Source organism: Oscarella lobularis, chromosome 15, assembly GCF_947507565.1.
Source record: "Oscarella lobularis chromosome 15, ooOscLobu1.1, whole genome shotgun sequence".
In the NCBI taxonomy this organism is placed as follows: domain Eukaryota; kingdom Metazoa; phylum Porifera; class Homoscleromorpha; order Homosclerophorida; family Oscarellidae; genus Oscarella; species Oscarella lobularis.
The window spans coordinates 1,125,513-1,147,142 of NC_089189.1; the positions used below are offsets into that span (position 1 = coordinate 1,125,513).

General features: G+C 54.6%; 1 protein-coding gene across 1 annotated transcript in view; it reads right to left on the reverse strand.

Annotated features, from left to right (window-relative positions):
* Positions 1 to 21,630, reverse strand: part of LOC136195853 (uncharacterized) — a 30,507-nt gene that overhangs the window by 7,295 nt on the left and 1,582 nt on the right. Inside the window, exons 5-9 of the mRNA XM_065985328.1 lie at positions 3,578 to 21,593; positions 1,438 to 3,256; positions 1,211 to 1,375; positions 173 to 1,150; positions 1 to 117 (exon numbers count right to left, since the gene is read on the reverse strand). Coding sequence (XP_065841400.1) covers positions 1 to 117; positions 173 to 1,150; positions 1,211 to 1,375; positions 1,438 to 3,256; positions 3,578 to 21,593 — 21,095 coding nt within the window. The remainder of the gene's footprint in view (positions 118 to 172; positions 1,151 to 1,210; positions 1,376 to 1,437; positions 3,257 to 3,577; positions 21,594 to 21,630) is intronic.

A 21,630-nucleotide genomic window follows, 5' to 3' on the forward strand; every position in this document is an offset into this window, starting at 1 on the left:
GCTCGTTGCATTTTTTTCCCGCATATCCATCCTGGCACACGCACCTGAAGTCGTTTGAAAGGTCTTCACAGAACTTCGTATTAGAACTACAAGGCGAAGACGCGCATTCGTCGATGTCTAGAAAGAGAGTTTGATTTAAAAAAAACAGAATAGAAAGGAGTGTACAAAATACCTTTATCGCAATTATCTCCTTCGCTTCCAGCAACACAGATAATGACTTCGGAATACCCCTTTCTAGGAGGCGTTCCAGCGTCCACGGCCGTTACACCTAAAACGAACTTGATCTCTCCGTTCCACGTCCACGTGCTGTTAAGGGTGATAACGCCAGTATATTCGTCAATAACGAAATAGCCCATGTCGTTTCCACTGTCGATAGCGTACGTAATCATCGCATTTGTTCCCACGTCATCGTCAGTGGCGTCGACGGTCACAACGTGCGTTCCACTCGGTGCGCCTTCTTCCAAAGTTGCGCGCCAAGGGCTCTGATCGAACGTGGGAGTGTTGTCGTTCTCGTCGAGAATTTGAATTACCAGGTGATACTGCGTCGAGCGTCCATACAAGTCACCCATTTCGCGATCTTCGGTCAAGGAAATGGTCAGGTTGACGACCGATTGAACTTCTCTGTCGACGTCTCCGGCGACGGTAACCAGCCCCGAGTCACCGCTGATGTTAAACCACCCAAGGTCGTTGCCAGACACGATTTCATGCGTGAAACTTGGAGAGCTGTAGATATCGTGATCGTTCGCTTCAGACGTGTAATTTGCTACGAAAGTGCTCAGGTCGGCATTCTCCACGACACTCGCTCTCATGGGATTGTCGTAAACGCAGTGGAATCCCCACTTGTCCGGCGGACACCAGCACATGTAGAGAGCGAAAAGATCTTCGCACGTCGAGCCGGCCGCGCAGTCGTTCGTCTCGCATTCGTCGACTTCCTTTTCGCAGCGCGCACCGCCTCGTCCAAGCGAGCAGTCGCACTCGATCGTCTCGTTGACCTCATTGCACCCGGGATTCGGATCGGGGTTGGTGCAAGGTCGGCTGTCGCAATCGCACGCGTCGCCACGACCGTCGCTGTCTCCGTCACTTTGATCCGTATTGGCATCGAGCGGGCAATTGTCGACGATGTCAGGAACGGTATCTTCATCTGTATCAGCTAAGAGGAGATGTTAGAATATAAATTAATTAATAGGCGATTAGTGATTCGACGACGTACCGACGCAAGATGCATTGCTGATCGACATCTCGTTGAACGTGTACGTAAACGGCGGACATTTCGTGCAATTTCGACCTCGACTGCTCTCCTGATACGTACCCTTAGGACAGGGCTGACACGGTTCTAATCCGTGACCCATAGCGTAGTATCCTGGAGCGCAAGGAGCTGTAAAGAAAAGACACTGTTAGTTAGCTAGTACAATCAAGGTGTACGCAAAGTTGAATTACCTCTGCACTCGTTTGGCATAACTGTACCGGCGTTCTCAGTGAAATAGTCCGTCGGACAAGGCATGCAGTTTCGAGCGCCAAACAAGGGCTGGTACGTGTCGAGTGGACAGTCGTCGCAAGGCAAAAAGCTCGTGTTGGAAAACTCTCCCGGTGGACAGCTGTACGAATAGTTGACGGTCACGTGAATCTCCATGGTGTCGGAAAGCGGCGCGTACGCCGAATCGGTCGCCTCGACGACCACCAAGCAATACCGTCGTTGGACAACTGCGAGAATCGGCTGTGGGAAGAAGACGTCTCCCGACAATGAGTCGACTTCCAAAAACGAGCAATTGCCGCCGGATATGTTGTAGCGTAGTAGCCCATTCAAACCCGGATCTGCATCAGAAGCTAACACCCTGTAGATGACGTAATTGCTTTTGATGACGTCTGCCTCCTGAATGACAACGGACGTCGTCTTGACCGCGAAAACGGGCGCGTTATCGTTAATCGGTATAATTCTAATCCGATGAGTAGTGATATTTCCGAGTCGAGAACCGTCCCTCGCTTCGACTAATTCAAGAGTAAATTCTTCGATTTCCTCGGGGATCGTATCATTGACGATTCCAACTTGGATGTACGTCAAGTTGCCGCCCTCCGGGTAGTTGAGACTAAAGCCGTCGAGCAAGGAGAAATCGTCGCCACTGATTGCCGTTCCATCGACACCCCTCCAAATGACTTCGATGTCGCCGTACATTCCTCTTCGACGAACGACGGGCACGGAAACGACGCCGCCGTCACTCTCGATAACCGTCGTCTCGTCGCTGACGAACTCAACGACACCGCGAGCGTCGTCGTTCTCCGTGACGTCGACGCGAATTTTGCTGTTGTATCCAACGGCAGCATCGGTTGGCCTGGCATAGGTGAGACCGACGACGTACGAGGCGTTCAACTCTGGTACGTTATCGTCAACGATCGTGAATTCGATTGTTTGCTTGCCGCCGTCGAAAATCTGCCACTCGGGTCTCAGTAGGGAAATCTGACCGGTGACTTCGTTGCCTTCCAAGTCCCATACTTCGGTTTTGAATGCGATCGTGGACAGGGCGACGTCGGCGCGCGAGCAGCGGCGCTCCACGCTGTAGCGGAACGTCGTCACCACTTCGGGGGTTGTAATGCTCGGTTCAATTTCGGTGAATTCGACGACGCCGAAGGGATGATTCGTCGACGCGAGAATGACGATGGTGAAGTAGCGTTCGGTGTCGATTAACGCCGGCTGGGAGACGCTGACGAGACGAACTTGCACTGTCGCCGACGAAAAGCCCGTCACGTCGCTGACGTTGAGTTGGAGGACTGCGGTCTGTTGGCTCTCGACGAAGGAGAGAGTCCCCGTTTGAGAGGCGGAGACACCGAAGCCGGCGAGAGGTTCGGCGCTCCAATTGACGGTTGCCGTGCCGACAAAGCCAAACGATCGTCGTACGGTCACGGATATGGAATTCTGGCCGAACCATCCGCACAAGTGAGTGTCGTCGAAATGGAAGACGCCGTATTGTTGCGGGTAGCTGAAAAATAGGGCTACTTGCACTGAGGGAACGTGTGCCATGAAGGCAGTGACTGTTCTTTCTTCCTTGTCTACTTCCTGTTGAGGTAGCAGCCAATGGGTGCCGTTCCAGAGATGGACGACTGGTTCGATTGTTTCAGGATCGACGGCATGATGGGTGACATTCGGATTAGCTTCCAGCATCGACTGGGTGTTGTAGGCTGTGTCTAGAGAAGCCGGTGGATCCATCAGAGCCGACGGATTTGACGACGACAGAAGGACGGTGTAGTCGCCATACAAAAGATCCTACGCACAAATAAAACATTCAGATTTAGTGGTGTGTGCGTGAGGATAAATTGACAACAGGAGAGGGCTACGAGCAGACAAAGACCTCTTCAAATTCTAGACTTCTATCCGTTATCGTAATAAATTTAATCGCAAAGCAAACATGAAGGTTTTGAGGAAGACAAAGGGATAGTATTAGTGCATTGGGTGCGAGGAATCGAGGAATAGTAGACGATTTGCAATCCCTGCTAGGTGGTAGTGAAGTGAGGCCCCTTTGGGACCTCACAGACGCGTTGTTTGGAAGTCAAAAAACGGGTCTTCTACGCGAAAACGTTTACTTACCCGCACAGCTCCAGAGGGAATATTGGCGCTCGGATTGATCTGCTGAATGGTAGAGCGACGTCTTCTTCTCGACGACGAAGTGGACTCAACCGTTAAAATGATGCCTGGCGGAGAGGCATCGGGCTCGAGCCGCAAGGCACCGGTCGATCCCTCCGACCCAGGAGGCAGCGCTGTAGCGTTACCGATATCGAGATCGACATTAACCGGCGTCGTTCCTAGATAGATCGAAGTGCCCTCTTCCGTTTCAACCTCCGCTTTGCCTATCAGAACCCCGTCGCTGGCAGCAAATGTGAACATCTCGGCGCCGTTGTAAACTCTCAGTAAGATGTAATAGGTTGCCTTCTGTTCGAGAACCAGATCGCCGACAATCCATTCGACGTCGTTTCCGGCCGATTTGTAGTCGCGAACGTCCGCGGTCGTCGGCGTCGTTCCCACGGCGATCATGTATTCCGAGATGCCACTTTCGTTGTCGTGAGCCGACCAGTAAGCCCTCAAATAATCCGTACTCAATTGGGAGTCTATATCGACCGATCCGTTTGATCCGTCGCGGACGAAATGAACGACGGGTGGCGTCGGATCGATGATGAATCCGTTCGAACTGCTAGAGGCATTAAGTCGCGCCCAATTGACGGCTACGACTGTGGAGTAGTACCAGACTCCGATAGAGAACACGCAAGCCGTGCAGACGACTTCTTCGGTGGTTCCCGAAACCGAATCGAAGTCCACGACGTCGCAGAGGCCGGGTGCCGTTCCTACGCACCACCAGTATTCCTTCAGTTCCGATTCGCCGTCGTAGAAACCGCCCCAGCTGACCGTCAATTCGAAGTCGGCCATGCTGGACGAATCCAAATCGGTTTGATTTTTTCCGTCGTATACTTCGCCGGCGACGGGCGGAGTAAAGTCGACGGTGAGAGTTTGAGATTCGTGAGTGACTAGCTGCCCGGCTTCGTCTTCTGCCGTCACTTCGATGTGATATTCTCCGTCGAGTTCGAGATCGAGAGGAGACGCCCACATGGTTATGTAGGATTGATCTTCGGCTAGACACTGACTCTGTGCACATGTCGTGCAATCGTCCTGAGTTCCGCCGGAGCTTCGTTTTCCGTCGGCGCACGGACGGCACTGCAACGAGAACTCCCTTGCGTTGGTGCGGGAACGAGCGCTATTGGGCCAGCAGAAGGACGCGAGATGAAGTCGCGGAGACGAATCGTTTGTCGTGTTGAAGGCGAAGGCGATGACTTGGTCTCGGATACTTGCGGACGTTATTCTTGCACCGTTGCTCATATCCACTTGGATGATACCCACGTGCTGACAATACGCTCTGTCCCCCATATTCTTCACCAACGTCACGGACGTGCCGCCTTCGTCGGATACCGCGTTCAAAACGTGAGCGCCGTCTGCTGTTTCATCGATCTCCATAATGTCGTCGTAAGAAGATACGCTTCCGTTAAAATGACAGAGACGACCAACAACTCCTGATGACGTGATCGAAAACAAATTCCACTCGCCGTTGGCTGAAATGACAGCGATTCTATTGCTGTGAGGAAACAATCTTGCTGCTGTTAGAGTTCTCGGAAATCCCAAAACAGTGGCTGACGACATCGAAGTAAGAACGCTCAAACTGCCGCTGTTTGATGAATAGACAGTGACAACGCCTGCTGACGGCTGGGCGACGGCAAGTTGACCAAATTCGTTTCGAGATATCTGTACGTTGTTTGTTGTAGCGATATCGGTCGCTGCTTGCCAAACTGAAGCGCCTGACGAAAAGGCAACCGAGCCGCAATACAGACGATACGAGTTGTCAGAAAGTACTACAACCAGATCAATCGTAATGGTTTCGTTTGGATAACGGGAATTGACAATTTCAACTGGACGCGGATCAACACGAGCTACTGACGGCGAAACATCAAAACGAATTGCTGACGGTGAAAACGCAGACAAAGTCAAGGGCTCGAGTCGAATCGCCGTCTCCGACGAGGCATTGAAGAACAACAATTTATCATTATATACAACGATAACGAGTTCTTCGCCAATAACTGAGGGCAAATCTCCGCTCGCCGTCACAGGAAACACTTGCACTTTCGACGTATCTCTTTCCCAAACGAAGGCGACGTATTGCAAGTTAGCAACGACGAAACGGTTCCTCGATATGAGTCGGGTCGTCGTCGGACCGGTTAAGCTGACAAACGACAAAGTGGCGTCGGGAGTCGTCACGGAAATCGGCAGTTCTCCGACACCGCGACAACACGGCGAATACGTCGGCGTATAGGCACCGATAGTCGTCGAATTCAGGATAACAATGCTCGTAGCGTTGTCGTCAATAGCTTCAGCTGCCGTCACGTTAGTGGTTTCATTGCCCGAATCCTGGAAGATGGTCCACGAGAAGCCGGTGCGCGGAGGAAGATTCAAATGCGAGTAGTTCGATTGGCACAACACTTCTCCGGGCGACGTCAAGCGAATGGCACCGCCGATGCCGTCTTCCGAACTCGACGCATTGACGGCGAAGCGATAGCCGTCGTACGTCTCGGCGCTGAAGCACATTTCGATGGGCACTTGTCTGACGCCGTCGGAAACGGCCGACGTTTCGAGACCGGCACGATTTCGCGCCGTGATTTCCACAGTGTACCGACCGCCCATAGTAACGTTAATGACAAGCGGTATAACCACGTTCGTTTGCTCTGTCAAATCCGTAGTCGTCTGCACTGCAATTCCGTCCGACCAAAAACCGCCTTCAACGTTGAACGAATGCTCGTAAACCGTATACGTATAACCGAGGATACCGCTCTCGGGATCGGAAAAGTCTTTCCACCAGGCACGCAGCACGTTGTCGTCGGAAAAGTAGTCTTGTTCGTAGCCGGCGCTTTCCTCGCCGTCGTACACGTGACCGGCAATGGGAGGTGTCTTATCGACCATTACGCCGTCGGAAAACGCCTCCGACTTCAAACCGGCCCTGTTCATTGCCGACACGCAAGCGACGAGTTTGGAACCTGGATTCAAGACGAAATTGGAACCGATTGCATGTAAGCCTGCTCCGGCTTCCGTCTCGGCGATGTACTGCTGCGAAATTGGCTCGACCAGTTTTACTTGCCACGTGTAGAAGTCGATACTGCTCTCCTCGTCGACGAACGCCGTCCAACTAGCCGAAACCACCGTCGATGTCGTCTGATAGTCTATGTCTTCAAATTTGATTCCGTCGTATACTTCGCCTGGTACGGGTGGAGTAAAATCAATGAGAACGCCGTCCGAACGCGACGTCGATCGGAGACCGACGCGATTGACTGCCGTGACGGTGACGGCGTACGTGAGTCCGTTGTCTAAGTAGAGTCCAAAGAAATCGGCGCTCGTCGCCAACCCAACACTCATGCAACCGATCGTTCTCGTTTCGTTGTCGAGTCCGTAGCAGGCGACGAAATCCTCGATTCCGCTCTGAGCGTCGGCGAACTCGAACCAATGCGCCGTCAGATGACTGTCGTTCGACTGATACATGCGATTTCCCTCTTCCAGTTTCCCGTCGGCCACTTGACCCTGATCGGGACTGGTGCCGTCGAGGACGACGAAATCGGCGGACGTGATTTCGGAATAGAGTCCAACGAGATTGTAGGCTCGTATCGTCGCACGATAGGTCTTACCGTCGCTGAGACCCGCGCCGGATAAAGTGACGTTCGTCAGAAGCGAGACGTCGATGTACTCGGCTGTCGCACTGTCTTCTCGAGCGACCATGGCAAACGAATACGAGGATATTTCAGTTTCGGTTTCGTAGAATCCGCTCCAGGAGAGAGTCAGGTTGTCGGCGCTCAGCACGTAGCCACTCACAGTCGCTCCGTGAACGTCGAAGAGAGCCGCTCCCACGCCGGGCGGCGTCGTGTCGATCAGATAACCGTCCGAACACACCGTCGACGTCAAACCGGCTCTATTCTCGCATTCGACGCACACGTAAATGAAACTTCCCGACGGAAGCGCGTAGCCAGTCGACGACGCCGAGGTCACCGTTCCGACATCGATGCGGCTGAAAATGTCGTCGGCGCCGTAGGACGAGCCCGCCCACCAGTAGCATGTCTTGATCAAGCTCACGTTGTCGCTGAACTGATCCCAACTGGCCGATATTGTAGTATCGTCGCTCGACGAATCGATATCCGTTTCTCCCGTTCCGTCGATGACTTGTTGACCTTTCACCGGCGGCGTGCTGTCGACAACGACGCCGTCAGTTATGGCGACACTGCGCAAGCCGACCTTGTTGACGGCATAGACGGCGACGAAGTACTGCACGCCGTCTTTGAGAGAGAGTCCCGAAGCAGACGCTCGATCGGTCGTGGAGACGTCGACGCACTGTCGCGTATCGTTCGCGCCGGGAGTCGTACCGATGCACCAACTGTAGTAGTCGATAGACGATTCGTTGTCTCCGAATCCGTACCAGCGAACGGAAAGCGTCGTATTACTGGACTGGTACTCGACATTGACGCCGTCTTCGTTGTCGACGACGCTGCCGGCTACCGGCGCCGAATTGTCGAATATCGTGCACTCGGACACGGCGTAGGAAACGAGTTTCGCGCAATTCTCGACGCGAACGGCGACATAGTAGCAAGCGCCAAACGTCACCGTCACCGACGAGCTGACGGCCGACGTCGCGGTGCCGACGTCGGTGAGAGTTTCCACGCAATGGTGCGCCGTCGTGTTCGAACAGATCGACCACTTGACATTCAGAATACCCGTCTCCGGATCGGCGATGTCCCAGAAGGCGCCTATTTCTTCGTTCCACAGTTCGTAACGCTCGTAGGGACGACTCCTGCGGCCCATTTTCACCGACGATATCACTGGCGACGTGTCGTCGACGGTGAAACCGTTCGAAGCGACGGTTGTATTCGAACCGGCGCTATTGATCGCTTCGACTAAATTATAAACGACTGTTCCGCTGGCAATTTGTAAGCCGTTCGCTGAAACGTTTGTTCGCAAACCGACGCTGTTCCACGGTAGAATGTCGTCTCGGCTCGTTGACGTTCCTATGGCCCAACGGTATTCGACAATCGTACTCACGTCTTCGAAAAAGTCGACCCAATTGCTGAGAACGCCTGTCGTGAAGTTCTGATATGTAATATCGATGGTTGTGTAGCCGTCGATGACCGTTCCCACAGACGGTGGAGTCGTGTCGATTATCGTGCCTTCGGATGCGGCCACCGACGAAAGTCCAGCGCCATTTAGTACCGTCAGAGTCGCGTAATACGTTGCAGCTTGCGTCAACGACAATCCGCTGATCGTCACCTCGCGTCGACTCGTCGGCGTCACGTCGACGCTCTTCACGTCGCATTTCTCCGGCTCCGTTCCAATGCACGCCGTTATCGATTGAAGCCCGCTGTCCAAGTCCGTTATCGGCGACCAGACGACCGTCACCGCCGACGCGTCGTTTTGAATCGTTACGTGTTTCTTTGCGCCGATCGTCACGGTTCCCATTACGGGCGGCGTCGAGTCGAATACGATCGATTCCGACATGCTTTGCACCCAAAGCCCGGCCTTGTTATACGCCTTGACTCTGGCGACGTAGCACTGGCCGGGAGTCAAATCCAGCCCCTCTTTAACCACTTCCGGCTCGTTCTGAACGTTTTCCCACGGAACGACGCACTCGACGAGATTCTCGAAACACAACGACCATACGTAGTAGCCCATCGAACTCTCCGGATCGATAAAGTCTTTCCATTTGACCGTAAACGGCCCAGTTCCTCCAACGAAATGCATACTGCTATTTTCGGTCTTTTCAATTGCCACGCTTCCCGCTCGGGGTGCAGTACGATCGACTAGTATCCCGTCAGACGAAACCAGCGTGCGTAGTCCTATTCCATTCACAGCCGTGACGGAAACGTAGTACCAGACGCCAGGTGTAAGTCGTTCCGAATCCAAATAATATTCCGTAGCCGTTCCGACAGACACGGGCTCCTGGAGTTCTGACGCTCCCGGCGATCGCCCAACCGAAACGAGATACTCGGCGATTCCAGTGTCCGGATCGTCGAAATCGGCCCAGACGACGTAAATGCTTCCCGTTCCCGTGTAGTAATCGATTTCGTCCGTGAGACTGCCTTCGGCGACGGTGCCGTTCGCCGGCGCCGTCAGATCGCCTTTGACGGGAGCCGATTGAACGGAGACGAAGTTCTCCGCCATGTCGTACGCGGTGACGGTGACGTAGTAGAGCGAGCCTTGTTGAACGTCGATCGACGGACTGACTTTCGACGTCGATAAACCGACGGACGCGGTCGATAGAACGTTCGCACTTCCCGGCGACGTGCCGATTGCCCACTCGTAGCGATTGAGACCGCTCTCGTCGCGGAAATCCATCCATTTCGCGCTGATTTTGTCGTCCTGCCATTTCGCCGTCACCGTTCCCGGGTTCGGATCGTGGAAGTCGAAGACGACGGGACCGGCGGTTTCGGTGAAGTAGAGTCCGGCTTGGTTTTTCACTGTTAACGTCAAATAGGTGGACGTGTCTTCGCTGATGTTGAGCGTTTTGATCTTGTAGCGATTCACCGGCGCGATCGTCGTCTGAGGAACCAAATCGGAGAAATGAGCCGACGTGCCGATGGAGAACTTATACTCGGCTATGGGACTCTCGTCGTCGGAACAATTCCACGAAATCCAGACGTTCTGCAGCGAATTGACGTACTCCAAATTTCCGGACAAGCCAAATCCGAGATAGCGACAATAGGCCGGCGTCGTGTCGATAGTGATGCCGTCCGATGCGGCTTGGACAGTGAAATCGCGATTGTTCGTAGCGACGACGGTGATGTAGTACGTCACACCGTGCTCCAGAGGAAGAACGTTCAGCTTGTGCGCTTTCTCGGCCAGTTCGACGTTCGTTAGATTCAAAATGCTCGTATCGTTCGGCGTGACGCCGACACCCCACGAATAGGCCTTGATTCCGAAGACGGGATCGCGAAATTGTTCCCATCGACTCCACATTCCGACTGTGTGCGGTTGATAGTCCTCGTCGAAGTAGCCGGGGCCGTCGAAGACGAAGCCCGCCTTGAAGGCGCCGAACGTCACGTTGAAGGTAATCGAGGCGACGTACGATTGCAATCCGACGCCGTTTTCCGCGCGCAAAACGACTTGATAACTGTTCATGTTGAAAAGACGAATCATGTTCACTTGCACCGAATTTCCTCCGAGAACGTCGCCCAACGTTCGATAGGTCAACGCTTTGAAATCGGGAACGGACGAATTAGTGTTGATGAGAGCCCAAGACAACGTCTCGACGCCCGTTTCGACGTCAGATATTTTCTGCCAGACGATGAGAAGAGCCGCGTCGTCGATATAGGTTTCGCTGTCTGCGAAATTGCGCGCAGGATAAACGATTTCCACAGTGAGGTCGCCTTCGAAAATCGGCGGCGTGCCATCGCTCACAGAAATAGCGCTCTCTCTCGACTTCGCGCTAGCCTCATTCGCAACGACCAAATAGAAATAATACGTCGTCGGCGAAGTGACCACCACGAAGTCTTTCGTCGAGACGCTGAAGCTCTTTCCGACCGAAGTCAAAGCCAAAACGTCGTATTTCCCGTCTTCCGTTCCCATGCCGAATTCCGACTCGGCGATGCCGCTCTCGTTGTCGCGAGCGATCCACGTCAACAGGAACGTCTCGCCGGTCGGATCGTAGACGATCGTAAAGTCCAATATCTCGGGCGGCGACGAGTCGACGATGACGCCGTCCGATCGGAACTCCTTCGTCAGTCCGGCGCCGTTTTCGATGACGAGACGAGCGTAGAAGCGATCGCCTTCGGCCAATTGCAGTCGACTGGCGACGGCGACGATCGCGTCCTTGTCGACGATCACTTCGGTCGAAACGCTCGTCTTGTCGTTCACCGCGAACCAACGTATGGACGTGATGTTCGACTCGTCGTCGGCGCAATCCCAATTGACTCCCAACGGCGCGCCGGACGACTGGAATTGGTAGTCGAAGCCTTGACGAGCGCCGTCGAAGACGTACGTGCAATTCGGCGGCGTCGGATCGATGATAATTCCGTCCGACGTCGCGCTCGCGAAGAGACCGGCACCGTTGTACCCGGTCACCTTGATCTGATAGAAACCGCCCGGTTGAAGTCCTGCATCGATAGTTACTTGATTGGCTCCGACGACTTTCGTGACAGTGTTGCCACTGAGAGGCGGTGGAATAATTTCTACGTCGTAATACAAGATGCCACTCTGAATATCGCTGATGAGCCAATTGGCCGAGATTTGGCTGACGCTCGACTGGAAGTCAGCGTCTCGCGCCGGGTTCAAACCGTCCTTGACGAAACTGGCAATCGGCGGGGTCGAATCGACAGCGATACCGTCCGTCGTGTTGACCGTGCGAAGACCGGCCGTATTGAGAAGTATGAGCGTCGAGAAGAGGGTGACCCCTTCTTGGAGGATAATGTCGCGATTGATGGCGACGCCGGCGTTCACGTCGACGTATTTTCGCAATAGGGTCGAACCGCCAGGATAGAGTCCAATCGTCCACGTCATATTGATCTCGGTGATGTCTTCGGTGCAATTCCAATTGACGGCGATGAAACCGGGCTGAGTTTCGTAGTCAACGTCGCCTTCTTGTCCGTCGCCGATGCTGTAGCAGTGAGGCGGCGTCAAGTCGATGGTCACGCCGTCCGAAATGACGGTAGTCGTCAAACCGGCAAAGTTGACGGCACGAACGGCGGAGTAGTAAGTGACGGCGTGTTGAAGATCGACGCCCAAGTAGGGACCGACAGTCGACTTACCGAAACTTCGGAACGGATAGGCGAGCACGAGATCGGGGCCGGTCACATTCGTAGCAATACCGAGAAGATACTGTAAGATATCGGTGTCCGGATCGACGCATTCGTCCCAGCGAGCGACGTGAAGACCTCTGACAGCGGAAAAGTCGATTTCATTCTGGTAACCTTCGTAAACGCTTCCCAAGCAGATCGGCGCCGATACGTCGACGGTGATGCCGTTGGACGACGAAACGGTGGACAAACCGACGAAATCCGTCGCTTTGACGTGACAATAGTACAAAATTCCCGAGTAAAGACTGAGTCCGGTGAGAACGGATCTCTCCGCGGCGACATCGAAAACGGTCAAATCCTTATACTCGCCGTAGACGTCGTCCGTGTCGTTCAACGTACTACCGATGCCGAGTTTCATGTCCGCTATGCCGGACTCGTAATCGTCGATCCATCGCCACTTGCACCACGCCGTACGATTCGTCGACTGATACCTGGCGTCGAACTCGCCCCAGCCGTCTTGAACGTATCCCTTCACCGGCGCTACGTAGTCGATAATGAAACCGTCCGTCGAGACCTTGGTCACCAAGCCGGCGGCGTTCGTCACGCGAACCATTATGTAGTATCGACGACCCAATGACAAGCTCGTCAACATGTAGTGCGGATCGCCGCCGACGACGGTCGTGTGATCGAGCCAGTCGCTGCCGCCGCGGTACGATCCGATCGCCCAATCGGTGTGCACGATGTCCGACACGTCTTCGGTGACGTCCCAGCTGGCGCCAACGTCGATGTCGTCTTGGGTGAGATAGTCAATGTCGCTTCGAGGACCGACTCCAGTGTAGTTGAATTCGATGAGATTGGTCAGTACGGGTGGCGTCGTATCGATGCGCGTTCCGTTCGAATAGACTTCGATGAAGCTTCCCGCACCGTTGTATATTCGCAGTGCAAAACGATAGAAACCGTTGTGGACTCCAGCAATCGTTCGGCCCATCCAATCGAAACGGGCTTCGGTGTACTGCCACGTCGTCATCTCCTTGCCAGTGTTGTCTATAACGTTCGTCTCCAAGTAACCGATGCCGCTCTCTTCGTCGCGGAACTGGTACGTGAAACAGGGCTGCTTCTCCGGCAAATTCAAACTGTCGAGAGGCCAGAAGTCTGCCGTGTCGTACGACAGACACGATCGATAGTTTCCGAACGCCGACGTAGCAAATCGCCAGAAATCGATATCTTCGCCGACGACTTGTCCATCGTATAGATCTCCCGCCATAGGCGGCGTATTGTCGATCAAAACGCCGTCGGTTTCGACGCTCGTACTCAACCCGGCGGCGTTCTCCGCTCGCACGATGACCCGATAGATGGCACCCGTCTCCAAGCTCAAATCCGGAACGCATGTCGACGTTCGATAGCCGATCGACGCTTCCTCGTAAATGGTACTACCGTTGTTTGCAACAACGGTCACGTAGTACGTCCGTATGGGACTCTGGAGATCGGCAAACGCGCCGAACCATCGCGCGCACAGCGTATTGTCGGACACCTGAAAATCGACGTCGAGAGCGCGCGCCGCGCCCGCGCCGTCGCGCACGTAGATGTCCGCGTAATCGGGCGGCGTATCGTCGAGCGATATGCCGTCCGACCACTCGGTCGAATACAATCCCGCCTTGTTGACGACGCGACTCGTGACGTGATATCGAACGCCGCCGCTGATGACGAACGTGTCGAATTTCACGCGAGCGGTGCCGTTCGGACTGAAGCCGACGTCGGAGAACGGAAGAACGTCCGAGCCGCCCTTGAACGTGCCGACGGCGGCGGCGAACGTGTCGAGACCGCTGTCGGGATCGCTGCACGTCCACGTCGCCGTGATCGAGTCCAGCTTCGTCGTGTAGTCGGAGTCGCCTTCGACGCCGTCGACGACGTCGAAGACCTGCGAGCAGACGGGATTCGTGTAGTCAACGAGAACGCCGTCGGATTGGACTCGCGTAAAGAGACCGGCTCGATTCCACGCTCGTAAATTGACGAAGTACGTCTCCTTGGGAATTAGATTGAGATCTTTGATGTAGCCGTACGAGCTGAGAGCGACGTTGATGAAGTCGAACTCCGGCGTGCCGGTCGAGTGCGCCAAATTCCAGTCGTAATAATGGATAAAGCTTTCGGGATCGCTGAATCCCATCCAGCACGCTTTGAAGCTCTCCTTCGCGATCTGATAGTCCTTGTCCTCGTCGCACGTGAACGAGTCGTCGAAGACGACGCCGGCGACGGGATTCGTGTGATCGATGAGAATGCCGTCGGTCGTCGTGATGCCTTCGATGCCGAGAGCGTTCATCGCTCGAATGGAGACGTAGTAGATCGTGTTGTGCTTCAGAGTCAACTGATTATTGGCGAGATCGTCCGATTTCTTCGTTTCGGCGTACGCCAGAACGTCGTCCTGGCCCTTCGTCGTCCCGATGCCCCACTCGATCAACGACACTTCGGTTTCGTCGGTTATTTGGTCGAAACTAGCTTTGATTGAATTCTCGCTGAAACCGTAATCGATGTCGCTCGACCCCTTAGGCCCGTCGACTAAACCGTGAACCTTCGGCGGCGTCGTGTCGGCGAAAAACGACGGAGCACTGACGAACGTCTTCTTTCCGTCGGAATTGCGGCACTCGACCGTGACGGTCACGCGCGAACCGTGCTGAAAGGTCAAACCGGACTTCGTCAGAGTCGCTCCGTCAGTGAACTCGTTGGAAAAGAGCGTAGGTCCGGAAGTCGACCTCGCTGTGACGTAGTAGTGCAAATATTCAGCTTCGGGATCGGTGAAATCGGACCACTCGGCGGTGAGCGATTGCTGGTCGTTCTGCTTCGCTTCGACGGTTCCCTTCACCGGAGCGGTACGATCGGGCGTCGAGAGACACAATTCCGGTACGGGCGTAAGAGATATGGTATTCGCCGACCATCGGAACAGTTCGATGGTCTTCGAGTACCAAACGCCGATTGTTATGCGACACGACCACGGCTTCCAACTGCCGCATTTGATAATAGGACCCAGAATATCGAAGACGAGGCTCAAGGTAACGCTGAGCGGATTAATGTTGATTTTAAGTTCGCCGCACGCCTGCATTACCGATCCTTTAACGCGGAGAATCAGCGTGGGTATGAGAGTGGTGTCCATCAGCGTCACGTCTATTCGTATGCCGACTCTCAGTAGCGCCGCTTGGATGGAGACTTGACCGCCGACGGTCATGTAGGCGCGTGGAATAATCGAGGCGCGCGCCTCGCGTTCGAGTATGCATAGAGCCGCTTGAAACGTAACTTCAAGATTACCCAACGCCCAAAAATCCAAAAAGGCGACGATGCCGAAATAGACGCCGAGATTAATCGATCGATGTTTACAGCCGAACTGGCACGTTCGAAAGAATTCGATCTCTTTCTCGTAGAGCGTTCCCTCGCCAACGAGACAATTCGACAAATCGGTCTGACGCTTCGATCTCGTCAGAGGTATCAGCTCTCTCGGCTTGACGACGTCCTGGCCGAGAACAGTGAGAAAGAGTTCGTTCCTCGAAACGGCGTCACGGATGTTGAGACGATTCTTCAGGACGGGAATAGCCAAGGAAAAGGTACTGTCTTCCAAATCGGCGCCGGTTACGAGTCGTCTCGCCTGCTCGCCCTGAGCGCCGCTATTGAACGTTACGATCAGATTTTCGCCCGCCGAGGCGAACGTCACGTCGACGGCGCCCGACGGCATTCGAACGGCGCGTTGAATAGTCACGCCGGCCTGCCCGAAACGAACGGGAACGCCGCTATACGTCTCATTGACGCCGGGCCACGGTTCGATGAACTCCAACTTGCAGCTGAAACCGGGCTTCGGCGCGCAGCGAAGAATCGCGTAGAACGTCTCGCCGAGTTGGGTGAAGACGGAGAAGCCGACGACGTTCTTGCCCACCGTGACGACTCGATCGGGTTTGATAACTTGCGTCTTATCCGGACGATATTTCGTGACGGCGACTTTGCCTTTGGCATCAGTTCGATAGGCGGCGACCCACGATTCCTGCGTGTTCTTTCGTCGTATGTGATGCTTGGGAAAGGTCGTGCCCAGACTCGTCTTACCGCTGTCCAAATAATCGGTGATCCATATGCGACGATTTTCGTAGAACATTCCCGTTCCCATCGAGTCGGTGTTCTCCGCGAGCGTGAAGTTCACGTTCGCCGGGCGCGAGAGCGTCGTCATGGAGCCTAAAGCCGATTTCAAAATGCCGTAGAGATTCCCGACGACGTCGCCGTTCGTCGTCTTATTGATCTTATGAACGTAGAGCCAGTCTTCGGCGATGACGACACCGATCGGCCCCTGAAGAATTTTCCCGTCCGGTTTATAGAGACGGTAGAGACGAAGGACGGTGCCGTCGTTCTTCTGCACGACGAGAATGTTCGGCTTTTGAAAATTCCCACCGGTGACGAACATGGAGAGAATGAAGTGCGTGCCGCTTTTATCGAGAGGCCAAATGCCCTCGACTTGATAGTCCTCGAATAGTCCAGGAATGAAGACGCGATTTCTCTGGAGCACTTGCAAGTGCGTGTACTTGACCTTGAAGACGACATTTCGATACAAGTTGCTCGATCGGGGACGCACGTTGACGCACGTATCGGCCGAACAGTAGCCCAACGTCGTGTAATCGTCCAAGTCGCCGGCGTCGAGACCGGCGTCGACGAGTAGCAATTTCGCGAGCCAATCGCGCACCGTCTTCAAAATCTCCGGCGCTTTGACGGACAAGAATTCGGCGGCACTTCGAATGCGTCCGAGAATTTGCCCGTTGATGAACTCCTTGATGTCGAAGACGATCGATTGGAATTTGATGACGACGCCGGTCGCCGCTTCGAGTGGCGGAAAGAAGGTTTCCTCCAAGAACGCCTGCAGTTTCATCGCCAGTTTTTCCGCCTCGTTGATGATGAACAGAACGGGATCGAATATTTCGTCGGGAACGGAGAGCGTCGTGAAGAAGTCGCACATTTGTCGAAGAGCGTTGGCGAAATTGTTAGCCACCTGGAGGACGTCGCCGACGGCGTTGAGAACGACGTCTCGCACTTCGTACCAGACCGTCTTTCCCAGTTGCACCAACTGATTCAACTCCTTCATAAACGGAAAACCGGCCAAGTCGATTTCGCGTCGCAATCGACCGGGCAACGACGGCAAGTGATCGGTACTAATCTCGCGACGACGTCGTCGAAACGGCAACGACGGCAACTCGAGATTGATTTCGAACGTGAACCCGCCGAGAAGCGCATCGAGAACGCGTTTGCCCAAAGCGACCGCATCGGCGATGGAAACCGATTTCGCGAAGTCGATAACGGCGGTCACTTTATCGATGGCACGCTGCGTGAGATTTTCCAAGCGCTCGACGTATTCGTTCACCTTATCGACGACCGCCGTCAAATCGGCGATCTTTTTCGTATCGTTGACGATAGCCTGCGCGTCGGCGATCACCGACTCGACGTCGTCGATGAAAAGCTCGGCGCCGCAGACGGGCGAAATCGGTCCGTCGCCGCACACCTGCGTGACGTAGCCGACTAAATCGGTGAAATAGACGTCGGTCAAATAAATCAATCGACCGATGAAGTTGGAGATTTTTTCGGCGAGCGCTTCTATGGGCGAAACGGCGGTCTTCGTCACTTCGATCAGACCCTCGCCGATCGTGTCCGTCGTCGCGTTGACGAGATCGTTCCAGCACGTGATCATGCCGACGAATTTCTCCTCGTATTCGACGACGATGTCGACGACGCCGCTGAACGAACACGACGCTTCGAACGAGAGCGACACGCTATTCGCCGCCTCCTTGACCAAGCCAATCGAATCGATGAAACCGTTGACGCGATTCGCGACCGACGTTATGCCGTCGATGATGTTCTGAACGAACTCGATGCCGCCGGAGAGATACTCGATCGCCACGGCGGCCGCCTCTCGCAACGAGTTCAAGAGCTTGTCTCGCATGCCTTCGAGAATCGATCGCAATTTATCGAATCCCTCGTCGATGAGTCCCGTGACGAAATCGCGTCCTTTCGTCGCGTATTCGACGAACGACTTCGAACTCGATATGTGTCCTAATATCTCGTTGATCCATTTCGCCACGTCGAGCGTTTTGTCGAGCACGTCGTTGATGTTGCCCGTCAGCGAGACGATTTCCGGCACGCCTTCGCCGACGAACGCGACGACGTCGTTCACGTCGCGCGCCATCTGAACGAATTTGATGAATTCTTCGCTCGCATTGAGATACTTTTGCATTGGCTTCAGTTTCTCGTCGATAACGTCGGCGAAATCTTCGATCTTACTGTCTATGAAATCGCGTATGCTGTTCGTGAAGTTCTCCGCCAGTTCATTGAATCGCGTCATGACGGCGTCGTCGATGAACGTCGACACTTTCTCTATGCTTCTCGTCATTAGATCCTGTATGATTTCGAAGAGATCGACCGTCGAAAGGAGACTGATGTTAACGGGGAAAGCGTCGAAGACTTGCGCCGACGCGTTGCGAAGGAAACCCTGGACTTTGTCCGTCAGGTTGGCGACCGCTTCTTGACTCGTGTTCACCGCGATTTCGACGTAACGGTTCACGGTCGCGAGACCCTTTTCGATGGGACCGCACACCTGCGCTTCTACCTTGGTGATAGCCGTCTTGACGGGCCCCAATGCTTTGCCCACGAGACTCGGATTCAAGAGCGCCTTCTTGCCGAGATCTTTCACGAAATCTGCGACGTCGGCGACGGCCGTATAGCCGCTCAACTGATCGCGAAAAGCGTCGATAGCCGATTGAGACGAGACGAGAACTCCTCGCATTTTCCCGACGAAAACTTTGAAGTCTTCGGCGAGTTTCTTACCCGCCGCTTCGCCCTCTTTGAAGCCGTCCCGAAAGCCGCTGGCAAGGGACCTAGCGTAGTCGATAAAAGTATCGAAAAAGCCGGATAAATCGAGTATTTCTTGAAGAGACGACGAGGACGACGAGGAGTCGCCGGGAGAAGCGGTAGTGGGACTCGATCCGCCGCCACCACCGGCAGGCGACGTCGGACTCAAAGTCAATGCCGTTGTTGGACTCGAGCTGCCGCCGCCGCCACCAGGCGACGTCGGACTCGAAGTCAATGCCATAGTCGGACTCGAACCGCCGCCGCCTCTCACTCCGGCAAGCTTCGCAACGAATCCCTTGAGCGACGCAAGAAGACCGGTATCGTCTTCCTCATCCGACTTAACGGAGTCGTCGTAGTTGAGAAGCGCCGAGGCGACGTCGCAGAGCAACTTGCCGAACTCGGCCGACACGTCTTCGGGTATTGCGTCGACTATAGCAGTTATTTGGTCTATAATTCGCGTCGCGTTTTCGACGAACTCGTTCAGCGTGTCGATGGGATCGGTGACGTAGCGAATGATCGAGTGGCACAGATCGGACAACTTCTGCAACTTCTTCTTCACGAACTCGTTCAATTTGTCCTTGAGATCTTGCACGATTTCGCGCGCGAACGTCAGGTCGCCGACACGACTTATGAAGCTCTTGATCTTATTGATGAAGTCGACGGCGACGTTACTCACGTTGATCGCCTTGTCGAGAAAGCCAATCGCCTGCTCCATGACGTTCAAGAAGGGAAGCACGGGCTCGAGAATTTTGTCTACGCTGGAGAAGGTATCATCAAGAAAATCGAGAATTTTCACGACGAATTTGACGAGAGGAGCGAGCGCGCTTCGCACGCTTCCAACCGCCTTCTCCGCCGTGTCAATGACGGTGTTGAGCAGATTGGAGAGAATCGTGTTCTTGAACGAGAGACCCGCTTGAAAGGCGGCGCGTCCGTGAACGATATCGAAACGAAGACCGAACGCGCTTACGTACGCATTGACGTCGTTGAAAATATCGAATTCGACTCGACCGTCGAAAATCGATAAATAAACGCGCGCGAGATTGCGAAAGATGGCCTTGAAGCGCGCCTTCACTTTATCGGCGCCGAAATCCTTACCGAATTCCTTATTCACGCCGAACGCCTGATCGACAAGCGGCTTGAGCGCCGTCTCGAGAAACTGCTCCAACTTGGAGTCGCGTCTCGCTCGAGTCAGATGCCGTTGCTTCGTCTCCTCGACCGTCGTCAATATTCGTCCGCGTTGGAGAACTTCACGTGATCTATCATCGAGACGAGTCGAGAAGAAATTCTTCAAGTGCTTCTCCACATCGGGATAGCGAACAATGGACTCGTGATAGAGAGAGGCCAGCGCTTCGACGCCCTCTCCACTCAACTCGTCGGCGTGACTCAACATCGCGTCCATAGCGGCCAACTTCTCCGCTTCCGTACGATTTTTATCGACGATTATTCGAACGTAAACGGGTTCGACTTTCGTCCACGTCATGTGACGCATGCCGTAGATGGCGGCGCGACGAACGTTCGTCTGATTGTGCTGCGCGAACTCGAGCAGTCGAACGAAACTCGCGTCGTGACCGGCGTTGCCCAGAGCCGCCGCGTAGACGACCGCGTGATCGTCGAACTGACTCCACAGTTCGTTGGAATCGTGAACGGGACAGGCGACGAGTCGCGCTTCGAGATGAGCGACGATGTCGCGCGCTATCGGATCGTCGCCGCGCTCGTTCGCCTTGCGCGCGAGCCGACCCAACGACAAGGCGGCGGCGTGACGCGAATCCATGTCGAATACGTCCGACGTCGTCGACGTCGTCGTCATGGTAACCGATTTCAAATGATCGACGAGACGCGGATTCGGATCGTCGACGCCGTGCGTCGCGATGAGAAGATCGGAGAAGCGTTCCGAGGCGAGCGAATCGTTTCGCATCAGACGTACGAGACAGTCTTGACCGTAGTGCGACCCGGCGAGCGCTTGGATGACGTGTCGCCAGCGAAACGACGACGGATTCTCGCCGTTGCATATCGCGTCGACGGCGCGTCGAGCGGAAATCGCGTCCTTCCGTATGACGGACATCAGCTTTAATATGCATTGGGATCTTTCGGCAACGGCTGCTTCTTTCGTCACGCAATTCATCAATTGAAAAGGATCTGACGTCATTCGAATTTCCTCGTCGCCGATTCCCGCTATTGGGGTCGTGTCCGGTCGTTGCAGATTGTCTTTGACGGCGATGTCGTCCTGACGATAGGCGTTCAGGTCGACGCCGGCGGATCGGCGGCGGCGACGACGCTGCGCGCTCGCTCCGTCGCAGATGCGCGCGAATTCCAATTTCGAGAGACCGCGTATGTTCAAGTCGGCGTTCGATCGACGATGCAGGGTGTCCGAGTCGACTCGCAAGCCCTTGGCGGAATGGGGCAGATAGCCGGAGATGTGTCGATGCGCCGAACGAATGAAGCTAAAGAGAAAAACAAAAGATCGACTTCGCGTTGAGA